At 42.4% G+C, this 15464-nt stretch overlaps 2 protein-coding genes across 7 annotated transcripts; both read right to left on the bottom strand.

Annotated features, from left to right (window-relative positions):
• Positions 1-77: 77 nt before the first annotated feature.
• LOC118210354 (cilia- and flagella-associated protein 45-like) lies at positions 78-6154 on the bottom strand. Of its 3 annotated transcripts, XM_035386468.1 has the most exons (9): positions 5365-6153; positions 4536-4745; positions 3710-4059; positions 3356-3485; positions 2933-3079; positions 2001-2099; positions 1277-1470; positions 815-1039; positions 78-162 (listed from the first exon to the last, which is right to left on the bottom strand). In XM_035386468.1, exons 1-9 carry the CDS (start codon positions 5380-5382, stop codon positions 105-107), a joined length of 1431 nt encoding a protein of 476 aa, XP_035242359.1. In that variant the 5' UTR covers positions 5383-6153; the 3' UTR covers positions 78-104. The 3 variants fall into 3 exon arrangements, with proteins under 3 accessions (XP_035242359.1, XP_035242358.1, XP_035242360.1); XM_035386467.1 differs by having other exon boundaries at positions 4536-6153; XM_035386469.1 differs by lacking the exon at positions 2001-2099 and having other exon boundaries at positions 4536-6154.
• A 549-nt stretch (positions 6155-6703) lies between these two features.
• On the bottom strand, positions 6704-12209 carry LOC118210355 (vascular cell adhesion protein 1-like). Of its 4 annotated transcripts, none has more exons than XM_035386473.1 (6): positions 11979-12209; positions 10725-11027; positions 9907-10215; positions 9139-9246; positions 8356-8409; positions 6704-7748 (listed from the first exon to the last, which is right to left on the bottom strand). In XM_035386473.1, exons 1-6 carry the CDS (start codon positions 12067-12069, stop codon positions 7738-7740), a joined length of 876 nt encoding a protein of 291 aa, XP_035242364.1. In that variant the 5' UTR covers positions 12070-12209; the 3' UTR covers positions 6704-7737. The 4 variants fall into 4 exon arrangements, 3 of the variants coding, with proteins under 3 accessions (XP_035242364.1, XP_035242363.1, XP_035242362.1); XM_035386472.1 differs by having other exon boundaries at positions 8343-8409; XR_004761839.1 differs by lacking the exon at positions 6704-7748 and having other exon boundaries at positions 8389-8409; positions 9139-9510.
• Between the last annotated feature and the right edge of the window lie 3255 nt (positions 12210-15464).

Below are 15464 nucleotides of genomic sequence, written 5' to 3' on the forward strand. Positions count from 1 at the left end.
TTCTTATTTGCCACACAGAAGATGCACAAAGTTGTATTTTTATCATCCTTAATTGTGGAATTCTGTTTCTTTTATTCCAACCACTGTGGTTGCGAGGCGGGAAATCAAATGGTGACTTTGTTCTCCACCTTGGCGCAGTATCTTTCTGGGATCCCAGCTGCCCTGGAAAGGGAGAACCACAACAGACATGCGATTAGAAGCCCCAATCTACTTCTCCATTGAAATAACAGTGTAGAAATAAGGCACGCCTCTCACTATGATATTCTGCAGCAGAAAAAGGCAACCTATACTGTGGTATATGCTACAAACCCATTGTTAACCTTGACCCTTCACTAGTGTATATATCAACACTTATATGTATCACTTAAATTGTCAGGAGAATAGTTATGTTCTGTACTGAGTGTTTTTGCAGTATATTCTCTGGAAATATGTCAAAATAATTCTAGACTCCAAAATTTGCTTGTCCTGTGTGTATGCAAGTGTTTCATGTGGTTCTGCTCTAAATTGCTAAAATTGGCTATACTTTTACTGACTTTATGTCAATTCCTGTGATTACTTGGACTTTCTGTCACAATTTAATGGCTTTTTCACATTTTCATCCATTTTCTAATTTAATTTCATGTTTTTACCCTGTAATCAGTGCTTTCTTATTTGGAAGTTGCTTTGAACATGTATGGAAGTGCTTTAGAACTGAAAGATAATTGTACTTCTAAGATAGTATGATTATGATAAATGATAATGGCATGTGTAATAATATTATTATTATTAGTGGCCATAGCCAGTGGAGGCTCAGACGTTCTCCAGGCACGCTCACTTGAGCTCCATCAGCTTGCGGGCCTTGAGCTCGTTGAGGCGGACCCGGCGGCTGATGGCCTCCTCCAGGATGCGCTCGTGCTCCTCGGACGCGGCCCGCCGCTGGTCCACGGCCTGCGTGTCCCGCTCCCTCAGCTGCTGCCGCATGTCCAGCATGTACTGCATCGCCCGCTGGCGCCTCCTCTCCTCCCTCCCCATCTCCCGCGCCAAGTCCTCATTCTGGGCCCTGGGGGGTTACAGAGAGCTGACACATCAGCCACACTAATGGGCTTTTCCACACGTAGTGAAGTTAACCCTATGAACTTTGACCCAGGACACGTGACGCAACAGTGTACTTTCCTTGTGGCCAATGGCTGGAGAGAGAAAAAAAAAAGTGAAGGAAGACTGAAGGAAAGAGAAAGAGACCAAGAGAGGCAGGAAGGATAGGGCTGTAAAATTAGGGTGGACGGGAGCGGCACTTCACCTCAGCACCCTCTCATAGTCGGTCTTCTCGCGGCCGATCTTGACGGCCATCTGTTGCTCTTTGTCCGCCGTCTGCTCCTGCCGGGCCAGTTTCCACCACTCCCTGTCGTCCGCCTTCTTCCTGGCCTGCTCCCTCTCCTTCCTCCTCCACTCGTTCTCCCAGGCCTCCTGGTTCTTCCTCATGCGCTGGTCTTCCTGACAGGTGCACAGTGGACATGCCCTCAGCCTCCCCGCTCCATGCTTCATTTTTGCCTGGTCTCCCCCTCAACTCTCCCTGTGATACCCCTTACACACCCTCATTAATCCAGCTGAGAATCGCTTGCTAGATTTGCTGCTGGTTTTAACGAACAGGATTGCTCAGTTGAAGAGTAGGTTTTTTGGAATGTATTTTCCAGTACTCCGTTGCTTACAGAATGGACTTCATTTTAAACAAATTGACTGTCTGCTTTTATTGACATCAAAAACTTGCAGACCTGGGTCTTGTGTGAACGGCAAGGACCCGGTACTTACCCGTGACCATGGTGTGGTGTGAAAGGGTCAAATGCGGTTTAAACCCGTGTTCAGTGTTCAGTGTCCGGTGTCAACCCCAGGAGTAAGCATGCACATCCAATATTGTGATTTGAATCAAGGGGTTATAGTGTAACCACACCCTTGTGCAGATCTTTTGCATGTTGGGGGACACTGCAGTGGGGCGTTCCGTGGGTGAGGTCAAGGTGCATGTTTACCTGTTCGGCCTTCTCCCTCTCTCTCTCCTCAAGGGCCCTCACTTGGTCCAGATCCCTCTCCTTCCCCCTCTTCTTCTGTCTCTCTAGAGCCTCCTGATCCTGTGAACACACCCTGCTGCCTAAGTCCTCCACACCTCTCCCTGTTCCAACCCTTCCCCCTTCCCCCTTCCCCCTAATTCTCCAATTATTAAAAAAAAAGAGTGCAGACAAGTCACCTTCCTCTCCAGAAATCCCACAATCACGTCGTCAAAAACCTTCTAAAAAATCCTTTTCAAGACAACTTTTTCACTTTTTGTAATGTGAATACTTGTTTGTAAATGTAAGGCTATCCCTAGGCATCAGCATTCCTCATCAAGACTACACTATACACATTCTGCACAGGATGTGCAGCCAACATCACCTTCTTTAGGACACCAGCTGAGCTGAGCAGAGCTTTCCTTGCGCTGGAGGACTGCTCCTCTTGTGCAGCTGGGTGCAGGCACACCACACTTGCCCCACTGACCAGAGAAGGTACTTTTCCTCCTTGATGACATGCCTAATTATGCTCTATGCTGTGCCATTCCAGTCGACACTGCCATGGTGAGAATATGATTCTTGACCATGGGGTGCATCAATGTACTACAGTCACCCAGGAGGTTCGCTTGAAGCAAAACACTCTTTGATGGGGTGGTTTGATGGCTCCAGCTAACAGGAACACTGCCCGTTCCCAATGTAGTAACTAAAGGCACCATTTTTGTTGGGTCAAATGCCCTCTAAAAGGTATCCAGCTATATGAAACCAAAAGAATGTATTTGGTGTGGACTACCCAAGATAAAGGGCCTTTTATGAAAAGATGTAAAAGTAAAAAAACATTAAAAAGGCTTCTCTGCTGGGGTAAGGGGAGTACTGCTTCTTCCCCACAAGAACTTCTCCTTCCCTCTCTTTTCCCTCACCATTTTCTTGCAGGCCTTCTCCACGAGGAGGATATCAGTCTCCCTGTCCTCCTCTTTCTTACGGTCCTTCGCTCGCTGGCTTTCCTCGTTTTTCTCCAGTACTTCCTGCTGCAGCCGCCTCTGAGCCTCCTTCTTCCTGAACTGGGCCTGGGTCACATGATCACAGGTCAAAATGGCCTCTCTTGTATGGCCAGTTCTGCTTTTCCTGAGCTTGAATCTAAGCTGCTTTCTTTTGGTGTTAATAAATGAGCACAATCCGCCTGGTTTGTCTCTTGCTGAGATCGCTGCTGTATGTATAGCAGTCTTTCGATGGGGTAATTCAGTTAAGTGGCTGGCAGCACATGTTAGCAGTGTCCATTATGAGGATCCATAATGGGAATACTGTTGATGCTTTCCTCTAGATCAAGATTCATTCATTATTACCTGTAGATCGTCCATCTTAATTTGCTCCATGTTTTCCAGCAATTTCTGCTTCTCCTGCTCTTTCAACTCTTCCTGCAGTCGTCCCTCTTCCATTCTCTCCTCAATCTGCTCCTGGATACGTATCTTACCCCTGGAGGACAGCACAAAACCACAGGCATGCACACACACACACACACACGCAGGGAGTCAGATGTATTGTCACCCAAACCAAACACATACTAAAAGCGCAAAGTAAGCTGGATCAGATAGATGCTATATATGATGCTATATTCTTTGAGATGTTTTCTCTGCGGTAATGTGTAGTAGTGTTTTTTTTGGGGGGGGGGGGGGGGGGGGGGGGGGATCCTGTCTTACCACAGCCTCTCCTCCTTGCGCATGGCGTCTGTCTCCTCCTGGGCCCTGATGGCGTTGAGGCGGTCCTGCTCCATCGCGGAGTCAAAGCGGCGGTCCTCCTCCTCCTCCACCGCCACCATCTGCCTCCTCTCCTGCACCTGCACGTCGCGCTCCGCGAAGCACTTGGCGCCCAGGATGAGAGCGTTGAGGCTCTTCATCTCCGGGTCGTCCTCCATCCGGAACTCGTTGGCGCGCTCCACCGCGTACTGGGCCATCTCCCGGGCCTCCGCCTCCAGCCGACTCAGGCCTTGCCTTTTCTTCCGCAGAATGTCCGCCTGCCGGATCTTTGCGATCCTCTCCTCTGCGGCTTTCTGCACAAGTCCACCCGGTTCAGGGTGGGGTTGAGTTAGGACATGTCCAGAGCACTGCTTCTAAGGCCTTGCACATCTCTCCATCTTAGCATGTTTGAGAACCATAAGCCCTTGTATTCTGCATTTGTTCATGCTTCAGAGTGGTCATTAAATGGGCCAATAGGGGGCCATCTTCCCTCTGGTAAAATAAACCCTAATACCCTAGCGCAGAGATGGGGACACTGTGCTGTAGGAGACACCATCTTTCGGATGAGACATTAGACTGAGGTCCTGACACTGACTCATTAAAGATCCCATGACACTCATTGCAAAGTCACCTAATCATCCCCCAGTTTAATTGGCTAAAAAATGTTCTCTCCCTCTCCACCTCAGCTGATGTTTAGAGAGCGTTCTGGCACAAAATGGCTGCTGTGCATCACCCAGGTCGGTAATGCAAGCCATTATTTTTATTATTATAAAAACAGTCACGTCATCACCTTGGCCATTTCCCTCTCCCTGCGCTGCAACTCAAGCTCCACTTCCTTGTCCTCTAAGGTCCAGACATAAGAAGCTTTCTTGATCCTCTCCAACTCAAACCGGGAGATGACCACTGACCTTTCAGATGGGTCCTGGGAGAGCTTTTTTGGGACCTCAAAGAGGGTCTCATCCACAAAACTGATGGGGGCAATGGTCTTATAGCGAAATATCTGGAGACACCAACAAAACATTGTCATGTTATTTACCAATATTGGGACATTTCTGAAATGCCTCTAATGCATTAATAATTAGTAATGCATTGCCTTTGATTTGTGACATGCTGAACAGTCTGGGAAAGAATGCAGACATTCAGGTACTGTGTGACATGACAGGACACAGATCTGTTTGGCTAATGGTGGATTGTATATACATATATTTTACCTTGATGACAAGAGCTAGTCTCTTATCTTCAGTATGATTTTGGACATATGTGGAACATAGACATATTGAAAAATGGCTCAGTATGATGAGTATAGTCATAATACCAGGCTATAATTTTAATACCTGAGAACATAGATCCTGGGGTCAGGATGTAAAGACAAGTGACAAGTGACATTTCTTTCTACACCGTGAGGGGATGATATCGACTTCTAGGTGAAGAATGAAGTTTAATTTACAATTTATTTTTTTACCATTTTGTTGTGATGTACTCTGTTCTAGTTATCAGGGCTGTTTGTGTTCTTTTGTGGTTTAACATGTAAATCCGAAAGTTTCTGACTATATGTCGTCAAATAAAGAGCGCTAATGTGGTCTTATCTTTGAAGCTACATAAAATATAAGATTCCATACCTTATTTGTCTTTGGCATTTTCCCATCAGTATCGAAAAATTCCCGGTCATAACATGGTCACCAAATGGACAAATACACGGTCACAGATTCTGATTGAGGCCGCCACTTAAATACACGCGTGGCCAAAAACATCTGGCTGTTACGTCACAAAAAGGCTTTCCGCGGCGTTCGAAAATCGATGGTTACTGTTTCTAATGAAGGCGTCTGAAGTTATACATTACGTATTAGGCATCCGATATGACAAATGATATGACGCTTTTACAGAGACAATTCAGAAAAGCCAGAAAGAGGCGTTAAATGTTAAGTATTGCAAATAATCAGAGCCGTATATATAGAGTTGCGTCAAATCCATTGAATCTAATGAGACCAAAAATTCCACAATAATGGCGGATCATGGAGGCTTCAATAGTTATTATCGTCCTCTGTTTGCTATGTGGAATCCATTATCCTGAGATTTTCAGAAGAAAAAGTGGCCAACATTGAGGTAAGAAGTTGACAGGACCATAATTTTGTTAGATATAGCCACTTTACCTGCCAAGCTAGATTTTATTAACATCTTTTTCAGTTAGATATAACGTTACAATTAAATTAACGTTATCTTAATTAGCGCAAATGTGAAGTAACGTTGTCATAAAATTTCACCCGACCGTGAAGAATGCCTTACTTGTTTACATTTTGGACAGATGCGCCCACTGAGTAAATATAAAAAAAACAAATATAAATTGCAGACCGCCTGCTGCAACATCTAACCACGCCAGTATGCCACCCTGCATGCCAGGTGTGTTTAAGGTTTTTTTTTTTTTTTTTTTTTTGGTGCATATCACCAGGCCATAAAAAACATATTTTTGAGGAGCCACTGACATTTCAGGAATGTAGTGTCACCTGACCTGCTCTGCATGGGCTCACAAGATGACACGACAGTCCTTCCAGGCTTGCGCATCCCCTGGACTCTGAGGTGATGCGCCTGACTCTGCACCACTTAGGCTTTTGTTCATCATCTTATGCCTTTCCACCCTAATACCAGAGTTATAACTTATGCTGTACTTTCCCTCATTAAATATTAGCTAGTCCTTTTAGTAGCACATTATTGCACTGTGCAGTGTCATGCATCCTATAAAGTGGCATCCTTTTCAGTGTCATTGTCCTAATGCTGATGTATTGCATTATACATCATTCATTGATACATTATGTAATATTTCAATGTACATCATTTAAAGTGGCACCAGTTTCAGTATTCCAAAAGCTCAGGTATTGCCTTATGATACATACATAGATGCTTAATGTGGTGGCCCGTGGTAGACCTTTTAAAGTGAACTCATTAACATTCACACTTTTGAGGTACTGCTTTCAAAATCATTCATAAATGCTTTATGTATTATTGTATTGTACATTCTTTGAAGGGAAACCCTTTTCAGTACTCCTAATGCTGAGGTATTTCTTCAGAAATCCGGCCGACCAATGGTGTAACTTCATTACTCGGCCGACCAATGGTGTAACTTCATCACTCAGTCACTCAGTCACAGACATTCGCGTTTGTAGGGCTGTTGTGGTCCAGCCAAAAATCTGCTGCTGTTACACTTCCCTGTTTCAGTCTGAGATCATCAGTTTGACATGTATACTGGTAAAAAGGCTTTGACCAGAACAAGAAAGCAATAAAACAGAAAGTGCATTTGTGTGGGGCCCATAAAATTTACATTGTGCTATTAAGTATGACCATACACTAAGCATCAAAAACATTATTGCAAAATCTTCCTTTCATCTGGATGTAAAAATTAAAAAACATTTCAGTGAGACAACCTTATTCAGTGGTCATTTCACCCAAAAGTGGTTACATTTCAAAGAACAACTTAATTGTGCTTGACTTATGCACCTGTAAGGTGGGGAGAATTTCACATATTCAAGACCATAAAATTAAAAACAGCTTATAATATATAAGTAACAAAAAAGTGTGGTGATTAAAAAGGAACATTTTCTATAAAAAAGCACACATAACTTAATTGATACTGTATCTAAAACACTGTGTTAATTTTTGTACATGGTTTCCAGTCAGTAAGCACAATGAAAAAAAAAACACTGAAAGACAAAGCATTTCCAGTAACACACCAAAGAACTTCCAGGACTCAATCCAAGGACATGCCATTTCTGCTATCCTTTTGGCTTCCTGGCTTAAAATGAATTATTTTCATAATACATAATAGGTTTTCTTGGGAGACCCTTCAGAAACTTATATTTTACATATTATCGTGCATGCATGTTTATATTAACGGTATTGAGGAAAACTGGGGCCGTATGGTTCTTTGGGTGAAACACAGGCCTTATTTGGGAAACTCCTGCATGGTGTAGACCCTGTCCAGCGCCCTCTTCTGGCCTATTCTATTGCTTCACTGGAAGGTCAAGAAGAACAGGGAGAAGGGACTGTTAAATTTTGCACCTGCCTACAAAATTATCTAACTATAATGGAACACAAAACACATAACAGCCCCATAATCTGTTTCTATGGGATTTAACCTGCAATGATGAATGTCTAATGTGTAACTGTAATGTTGACATTTGGCAAAAAATGAGCCCTGGAACAACTTTTTTTAGTTACTTCACCAAACCACAAAATAACGGTAATGTGGCAAAAAGCAAAACATTTTAAATGCTTTGTACAATTCTGATCTGGATCCATTTATAGCATAGCTACAAAGTTGAGATTAGGTAGAGGTAAAAATTAATGTTCTAACTAATAATTCATATACAGCGTTCTTATTCACCCCAGCAGAATGGGTGTGAGCAGGAACACACCCATGTTAGTTAGGGTGGTTGGAACTCAGTGAAAGTGTAGGGATACAGACAGAGTGCCCCCGCAGGCCCTGGCCAACCTGCACAGAGCGCACTAAAGTAAGATCCCCCCCCCCCGCACAGGCCCTGGCCAACCTGCACAGAGCGCACTAAGTAAGATCCCCCCCCCCCCCCCCGCACAGGCCCTGGCTGACCTGCTCTGCTGACCTGCAGTTGGGTGCGTCTCTTCCTGACTCCTGTGCTCAGCGTCGACGACAGTCACTGGGAAACAGACCACAGACAGTGTGCACTCAGTATCAGAATCAAGCAAACTATTTGACCCACAGCAAAGTCACACCGAATAAACAATTGCAGCTCTTCTTGTAGTTTTTATTTAGTCATGTAATGTGGGTAAATTTCTGATCCAGATTCAGTTTTGTTCATCCTTCGGTGTAATGCTTGTGATACATTGGGGGTTCGTTGTGTAAAGGCATCTGACTGAGAAGGGAAGAGGAGACATTAATAAAGGTAAAGTGCCAACAAATGCTGAAACATGGTCCTGCTCACACTCAAAGGTGAGGCAGTGAAGACCCATGGCCTGTTTCGGAAATACAAGCGCGCAAAAGTCATTTACAAACTCAAGCACAATATATTTTTGTTTCTAGCTCATTTCAGCGAGATTTTTCAGTTATCAGTGAGGTTTCCTCTGGCAAACCAAGTGTACTTTAATTTCCTTATTTTGTAGTTCAGTGTTATTTTCCACAGGTGTCACTTGCAGTGAACAAGCAGCCACACTAGTGGGGGAGAATTGCAGGGGCTTCATAGAACGAGCAGCGCAGTTCACACTTCGCCCCACGCATTTCCCTCCAGCGGCCACAAACCCCATCAGATGCCAAGTGCGTGGGCACCGGGAAGTAGAGATCAAAGCTGGCGGTGCATCTGGACTGGCTGTGCACTTCAGCTCTGCAGGAAAGTCTTAAATGGCAGTATACCAGAGGAGCAAAACTGTACCTTGGTCTTGGTTCTTTCTCTTTCTTTTTTTCTGCAAAATGATGATGACAATCACCGATACCCAGGCAAACGGAATGAGAGCCAGGCCACAAACTGGTTTATTTCCATCTAGGAATAACAGGAAAACACATGTCTTTACTGTCTCATTTTTGGCTACTATGGTGGAACAGCCCTACAAACTCTGCACTGCAGGGATGGAAAGGCTCTCCGCATGGTGCACTCCTTTAATGCTTCCCCCCAGCCACTGTATCCCAGGCTTTGGGTTCCCATCAGCAACACACGTCAGGTTCAGGGTGGACCCATTTGTTACATGCACTGGGCCATTAGTCACAACCTCTGAGTCAAAGGTCAGATTCATAGTTACTGGCCCATCTGGAGAAAAAGCCAGATAAGAGGTTGTGATGAGAGACAGGAAGAGAGAGAGAGAGACAGAGTGGGAGAAGTGCTGCTTGAGAGGTAATGGCATCTGACATCATCCCTAGTTCAAGGCTTCAGAATCATTTTGAGCAATTCTATTCATAATAAGCCCAGCTCAATTAAAGTAGCATTCAAAACAAAATCACATTACACTTCCGTAATGAACAGCGGCGTTCTCTACCACGAGCAAGAAGTCAGTATGTCGTACAAGGCAGATTTCCCTTCACTCATCTGAACTAAACACTCTGCCACTCTCACAGAAGGAAGCCTTTCGCTGCTGTCAATCTTAACCCTGCACAGCCCAAGAGTTACAAAGAGCAGCCACTGCTTCTCAAAGACCAGAAAACTCACAGCTGACATTGAGGGTGATGCTGGTTCTATTTGTCTGTGTCCACATTGGATGAGAGGCCTGGCAGGCACACTCTGCATTGTCATCCTTCACCGTGGGGCTGAAGTTATACTGACTGAGCAGGGAGAAAGTGCCGTCATCGTTCATGGTGATGTTCTCAGTGACGCTGCCGGGCAACACTGGAGTGCCCCTGTGGAACCATAAAACTGAAGCGTTCCGAGGGTAGAACCCTGAAACCTTGCAGTCCAGTGTGGCTGTGCGTCCAGAAACTAGAGGAGAGGACTGTTGTATTTCTATGCAAGCGGGCTGAACTGCAACACAAAGGGTTAATCAAATATACCATTAACAATATTTAAATAAATATAATGCACAGGTTGGTGATACTGTGGCCTTCTAATCACAGAGGTTATCATTTCCAATAGCCCATATCATAATCAGAGTTTAAAAAAATAAGGAAACTAATAATAATAGTTAACTAATAATGAATAATAATAACTATAATTAACTATAATTAAATACAGTTAATGCACAGGTGATACTGTGGCCTTCTAATCACAGAGGTCATCATTTCCAATGGCCCATATCATAATAAGAGTTTAAAGGAATAAGGAAACACTACTTAATTTTTCTGTACTGTCTGTAAAAAGGGTACATTTTACATATTCTTTATAAAATTTCTACTTTGATGACTTTTTATTGTCGTACAAAAATAGTGTCATCCTGAGTATAGTATAATGCAAGTATGCTAACAGTAAGCAGATAATGATTGGAAATAGAATAGAACAGAATCTTCACATAAGTAGTTAAATTACTCACTTACCATAAAGAGAAAGCTGAGTTCCAGAGCCTTTGACTGTTCTGGCTTCCTCAACACTGGGCATGTTCACTTCGCAGTAGTACACATTCGCATCTGCAAGACTGGGGCTTTCAATGGTGAGAGAAAGATTACAGGAGTCCCTTGACAGGCACCATACAGACCCATCAACTTCCAGTTCAGAATTTCCTCTGTAGAATACTCCAGAGAAGAACTGACCCCCAGTGTTGTTGACGGTACAGCTCAAAACGACAGGGTGCCCAACCTCAGCTTCAATACGAGGAGGCTGATATACCACCAGTGCAGGGGCTGCAGTTAATGCACATTGGGAAGCAAAAGGCAATGGTTGACACAAAATAAACTGGCCACAAAAATAACAGCAAAGACAAATTTTCACAGACTGAAATATCCTGTTTTCAGATGTGTGTTTGTAGGTGCAGCTGTAAATACCATATGAACCCCTGAATGACTGACTTTATGTGACACACATATAGATTTAACAAACTGTAAATAACATATTGACTAGTAGTTTGTCAAAGTAATATACATGTCAGCAAAACCAAAGATGCAATTACCTATCAGACAAATGCAAGCTGACAAGCTGATCATAAAGTACACTAAATTGTATATGACTTGTGCTTGTACAGATGCTGTGCGTGGAAGGTTGGACAGTAGAGGGAAGGGTTACAGTGTATGTATGTCTTTAAATAATTTATCAGGTTTTAAACAATGCAATCTAATGAAATGCTAAATAAGAATATCAAAATAATAAGTATGCAGTTGATAATATGCCATTTGATAAGTTTTACATTGAAGGCTTGGTCCACACTGCATTTCAAAGCAGTATGGACCATTTCTCCAAGTGACCAAAAATCCGCAAAGAAAGATGTGGTAAAATTATTATCATTACAAATCATCATGGTAGAACTAGTTCGGAAAAACGAGTCCAAGTAAAAATAAAAAAACAACAACCATAGTTATCCTTGAACACTACTAACCCTTATTTGTAATCCTACTAAACTGTACATAATAATAGCAGCAAAACTCATTCATTGTTGGGGTACTACTGAACACATTACATTTTTAAAATATATTTTTAAATGAACTTAATAATTAATACTCAATACTTAGGATTTTGTTTCTGTAGGTTCAACATTTGAATTTTGAAACTAATATTGCTTAGAGCATATTAGTATTCAGATATAAGACAAATAGTTATTTTTGGTGCAGATTTCAATGGAGGACAGAAATGTGACTTACCGGCACCCAAGGTCTCTACTAGCCAGCCCACACATATCAGGAGCAGGGGAAGGTTTTGCTGTTTGATCATGGTGTCTTGTTCCTTCAGCATTGCTTGCCTGCCTCTACCATGACCTTACATCTGATTAGACCTCTTCGCAAGCGATCAATCAGCCTTCGTTGCTGTTTTAATGGGATAAACTTTCGCCTTGTGTCACCATCCTTTTCCTCATTTCACGTTTACCTTTGTTCTTACATCCTTCTAAATGCACCAGAAGCACACGCCCAGCTAGCTTTTTATTATTGTAGCAGGAAGTGGCCTTTGCAGTGCAGGTAGACGCTTTCCTGCCCTGTCATGACACCTTTACCAAATACACCTCCTGAAATACAACCAGTGACCAGAAGGCTTGCATGCCTGCAAAGCCCTATTCAACAACGAGGTGTGAAGTGCATATAGTGTGCGAAATTATTTCAATGTTCGGATTCAGATATTCACATGCTGGACTGCAGAACATCTTCAAGTGACACAGGTCAAGATCAACAGGCACAACATGGCTGACAACAACCAAGCCTGGCTTATATAATGACGCAAGCTGTTCACTGTAGTGTTTTGCTGTGTGTCAGTTGTCCTTCTGCAGCTTCTGCTGAGAGATTGCTAAAATAATTAGCTGTTTAAATCTATTAGCAATCATTCAATTTTCTTAAGAATTGGGACTGACGGTGGCGGCTTGTCACATCTCAAATAATAAATAGGCCAGTGAACACATTCAAATAGTATGAATTGGTTGTTCCTACATAACTAGTGTGGAGAAAGCTAATCCCTCTACATTTTTTTAAACACTGTGCTCAATACACTAATTGAAATTGAACATACACGCTTAAATTATCCAAAGCAGTTTCAAATAGTGCATTAATGAACCACTGCATATTTCTACAGAAGTGAAGTAACAAAAAGGAATGGTCCTTGACAGGATGCAGCACCTGTGGTAGAGGAAACCAAAAGCCGGCCAATATCTCCGCCTCAAACCAGAATGGCTAATTATAGTGGTGAACGCAAGGACGAAATCGGCAAGCACACATTTCACATTTGTTTGCAGTGTGAACTTTTACCGGCCTTTACCGGAACATGTTCATAAAATTTAATTGCGCTACTTTCAATTTAAAATTTGAGCCTCTTCAGGAGACAGCTCTCACCTTAAAACTGTGATTCACACCACTTTCACTGTTTTCTTATTGAAAAAAAAAAACAAAAAAAAAAAACATCTTCAATGTACAACATAACACAACATAACATAGTTTTGTTAATTAGTGCTCTGATTACCTACAGTCTAGGCAGTATCTAACACTGTATCAAGCCTAGTCTTGGAAACCCCCAGAGTTTCTGCCTCTACTATGTGACCTGGCAGGCTATTCCACACATTGGCTACTCTCAGCCAGCTGTTTTAATAACATGCGGTGTAGCAAGCCATTGTGAATTGCTGTCCAGCTGGCTACAGTGAAGGCATTTGATAGCTGAGTGAAAATTTAGTCTGTGGTTTAATGACCCACCTTGTAGTCACAATAATAGCTAACTTAGCCTTGAAACAATATAATCCATGTTAAAGAGGAAGAGACATTCTAGAAATGTATTTTTTTTTATTGTTGGTGACTTAAATGAGATGTTCAACACAGTTTAAGTACACTGTAGCATACAAAGCCACAAAAGTGCTTACATTTTTAAATTAAACAGAACAAGGACATAAAATGGGCTAGTCGACAATTTAATGAATTAACAGAAAGGAAAGGCCATGGGGCCCATTGCAACAGGAGGTCAGACCCAAGAACCTCCACATCAAACTGATGAGCACTACTGAGAATACTAGGTTGCCAGACATGGAAAAACAAGGCTGCCGGTCTGTCATCAAATACCAAACAAACATAAACTAGCAACAAGACACAGCTCCTAATCCCCCAAAGTGTAACGGTATAAGCAGTAATATCACTCTTTTGATTAGCACTTTAGTTATCAAGGGAGCAACAATCACTTGATAATTAAATGGTATCAATTAAATTTTTCTAGATGTGCTGTTGCCTGAAATAGCATCGCATGCACATTCAAAAAAGGATTTTTGTGTGTCCTCAAACGGGCTACCATGAGCAATTTGCAGATGCTGGGATTGATTGAAGAGTGCTGGTTTTGGTTGAATTGGATATTGTCCAAAGGAAAGAGTTGATGATTGTGGTTCATGAGGCCGGACAAAAATATCCACGCAATAGCATTTCAATGTAAAAAAGAAAAGAAAAGAGAAGTAAGTCAAGTTACTCAAATACACAAAGAATATACTATAGATTTTTTTATAATGAAAATATAAATAAATAAATAAAACATGAGAAATTCTCAAAATACCTTCAAGAAAATGAAGTTAGAAACAAAATAACGCACATTTGAAGCTTTATTGTATGGCTTTGTGAAGTTGATTTGGATTTTTGTTTGCTTACATAAGGTCACAGGCCACAGATGTTTATGTGTGTAATGAGTGAGAGAATGTTGTCTTTGTAGTTATATTTCTGTACAACCTTCAGAAAGTAAAAAAAACTTTTAAAAAACTCAGTTCTGTATATGCATATAGGGAATACCCCGCCAAAACATAACGTAGTGGATATATGCTGTTGCAAAGCACTTTAGCATAGGCAAGGTGAGTGCTAACTTGGGTACATGACTTCTGTTATAGTAGCATAGCTGGGCTGTTTACTAGCTGTGTATTTTGTTTTCATGTGGGGAACGAAGAAAATAAAACTTGGGAAATTAAGAAAGGGCCTTCCATCACCCTATAGTGGTCTTCTACATAAAATGCACAGTTTGGATCCAGACTTTTTCATAGGTTTGAGAATATTTTTTGACACATTTATAAATTCAAACAGCAGGCAGATTGTGGTGTATGAGGTATTGTACGCCCTTCTGAGAGTTCAGAGGGGTAGGGTATGGGTAAAATTTCTCTGGGGGCCAGCTCATGTAGGGGTCAAGGGGAATGAGGGGGCTGACTGTCTAGCTAAATGGGCACTAGGGAGGGCAGTGCCGGATCTGGAGGTCCCGTTGAGTAGGGAGGAAGCTAAAGGGATAATTAAAGCTGCAGTAAGGACGAGGTGGCAGAAAGTGTGGGGGTCAACACCTTTATACAACACAGAGACAGGTGGGGAAGGGGAGGATGTCTGGAAGGGATCGGAAGGAGGAATCCATGATATCCAGGATGAGGCTGGGGCATACGGGACTGAATGAGACATAGAAAATTATGGGTGAACATCTGACAGGGCTGTGTGATTATTACCAGGAGCGGGAGAAAGTGACCCACGTTTTGGAGGAGTGTGATAAGTATGTGATGGATTGCTGGGAGCAATGTTGAAGGTGCCAACAGGAAATGATGTGTACAGACATCTGTTTCACTTCCTTAGGGAAACGGGACTAGTCAGGAGGGTGTAGGATTAGTTATTTTTGTTATAGTGTAGTTGCTTTTCTGTTAAGATTACTGT

Source organism: Anguilla anguilla, chromosome 12 (assembly GCF_013347855.1).
Source record: "Anguilla anguilla isolate fAngAng1 chromosome 12, fAngAng1.pri, whole genome shotgun sequence".
NCBI classification, from domain to species: Eukaryota; Metazoa; Chordata; class Actinopteri; order Anguilliformes; family Anguillidae; genus Anguilla; species Anguilla anguilla.

Bases quoted from the DNA above. Each gene is read 5' to 3' on its own strand.
- LOC118210355 (XM_035386471.1), bottom strand. From the start codon at position 12,069: ATGCTGAAGGAACAAGACACCATGATCAAACAGCAAAACCTTCCCCTG. The intron at 11,028-11,978 runs GTAAGTCACATT...CATTAACTGCAG, and splicing joins AGTAGAGACCTTGGGTGCCG to CCCCTGCACTGGTGGTATAT. The intron at 10,216-10,724 runs GTAAGTGAGTAA...TTTGTGTTGCAG, and splicing joins AACTCAGCTTTCTCTTTATG to TTCAGCCCGCTTGCATAGAA.
- LOC118210354 (XM_035386467.1), bottom strand. From the start codon at position 4,772: ATGACAATGTTTTGTTGGTGTCTCCAGATATTTCGCTATAAGACCATT. The intron at 4,060-4,535 runs GTGATGACGTGA...GGACTTGTGCAG, and splicing joins GGGAGAGGGAAATGGCCAAG to AAAGCCGCAGAGGAGAGGAT. The intron at 1,040-1,276 runs GTGAAGTGCCGC...GTAACCCCCCAG, and splicing joins GACTATGAGAGGGTGCTGAG to GGCCCAGAATGAGGACTTGG.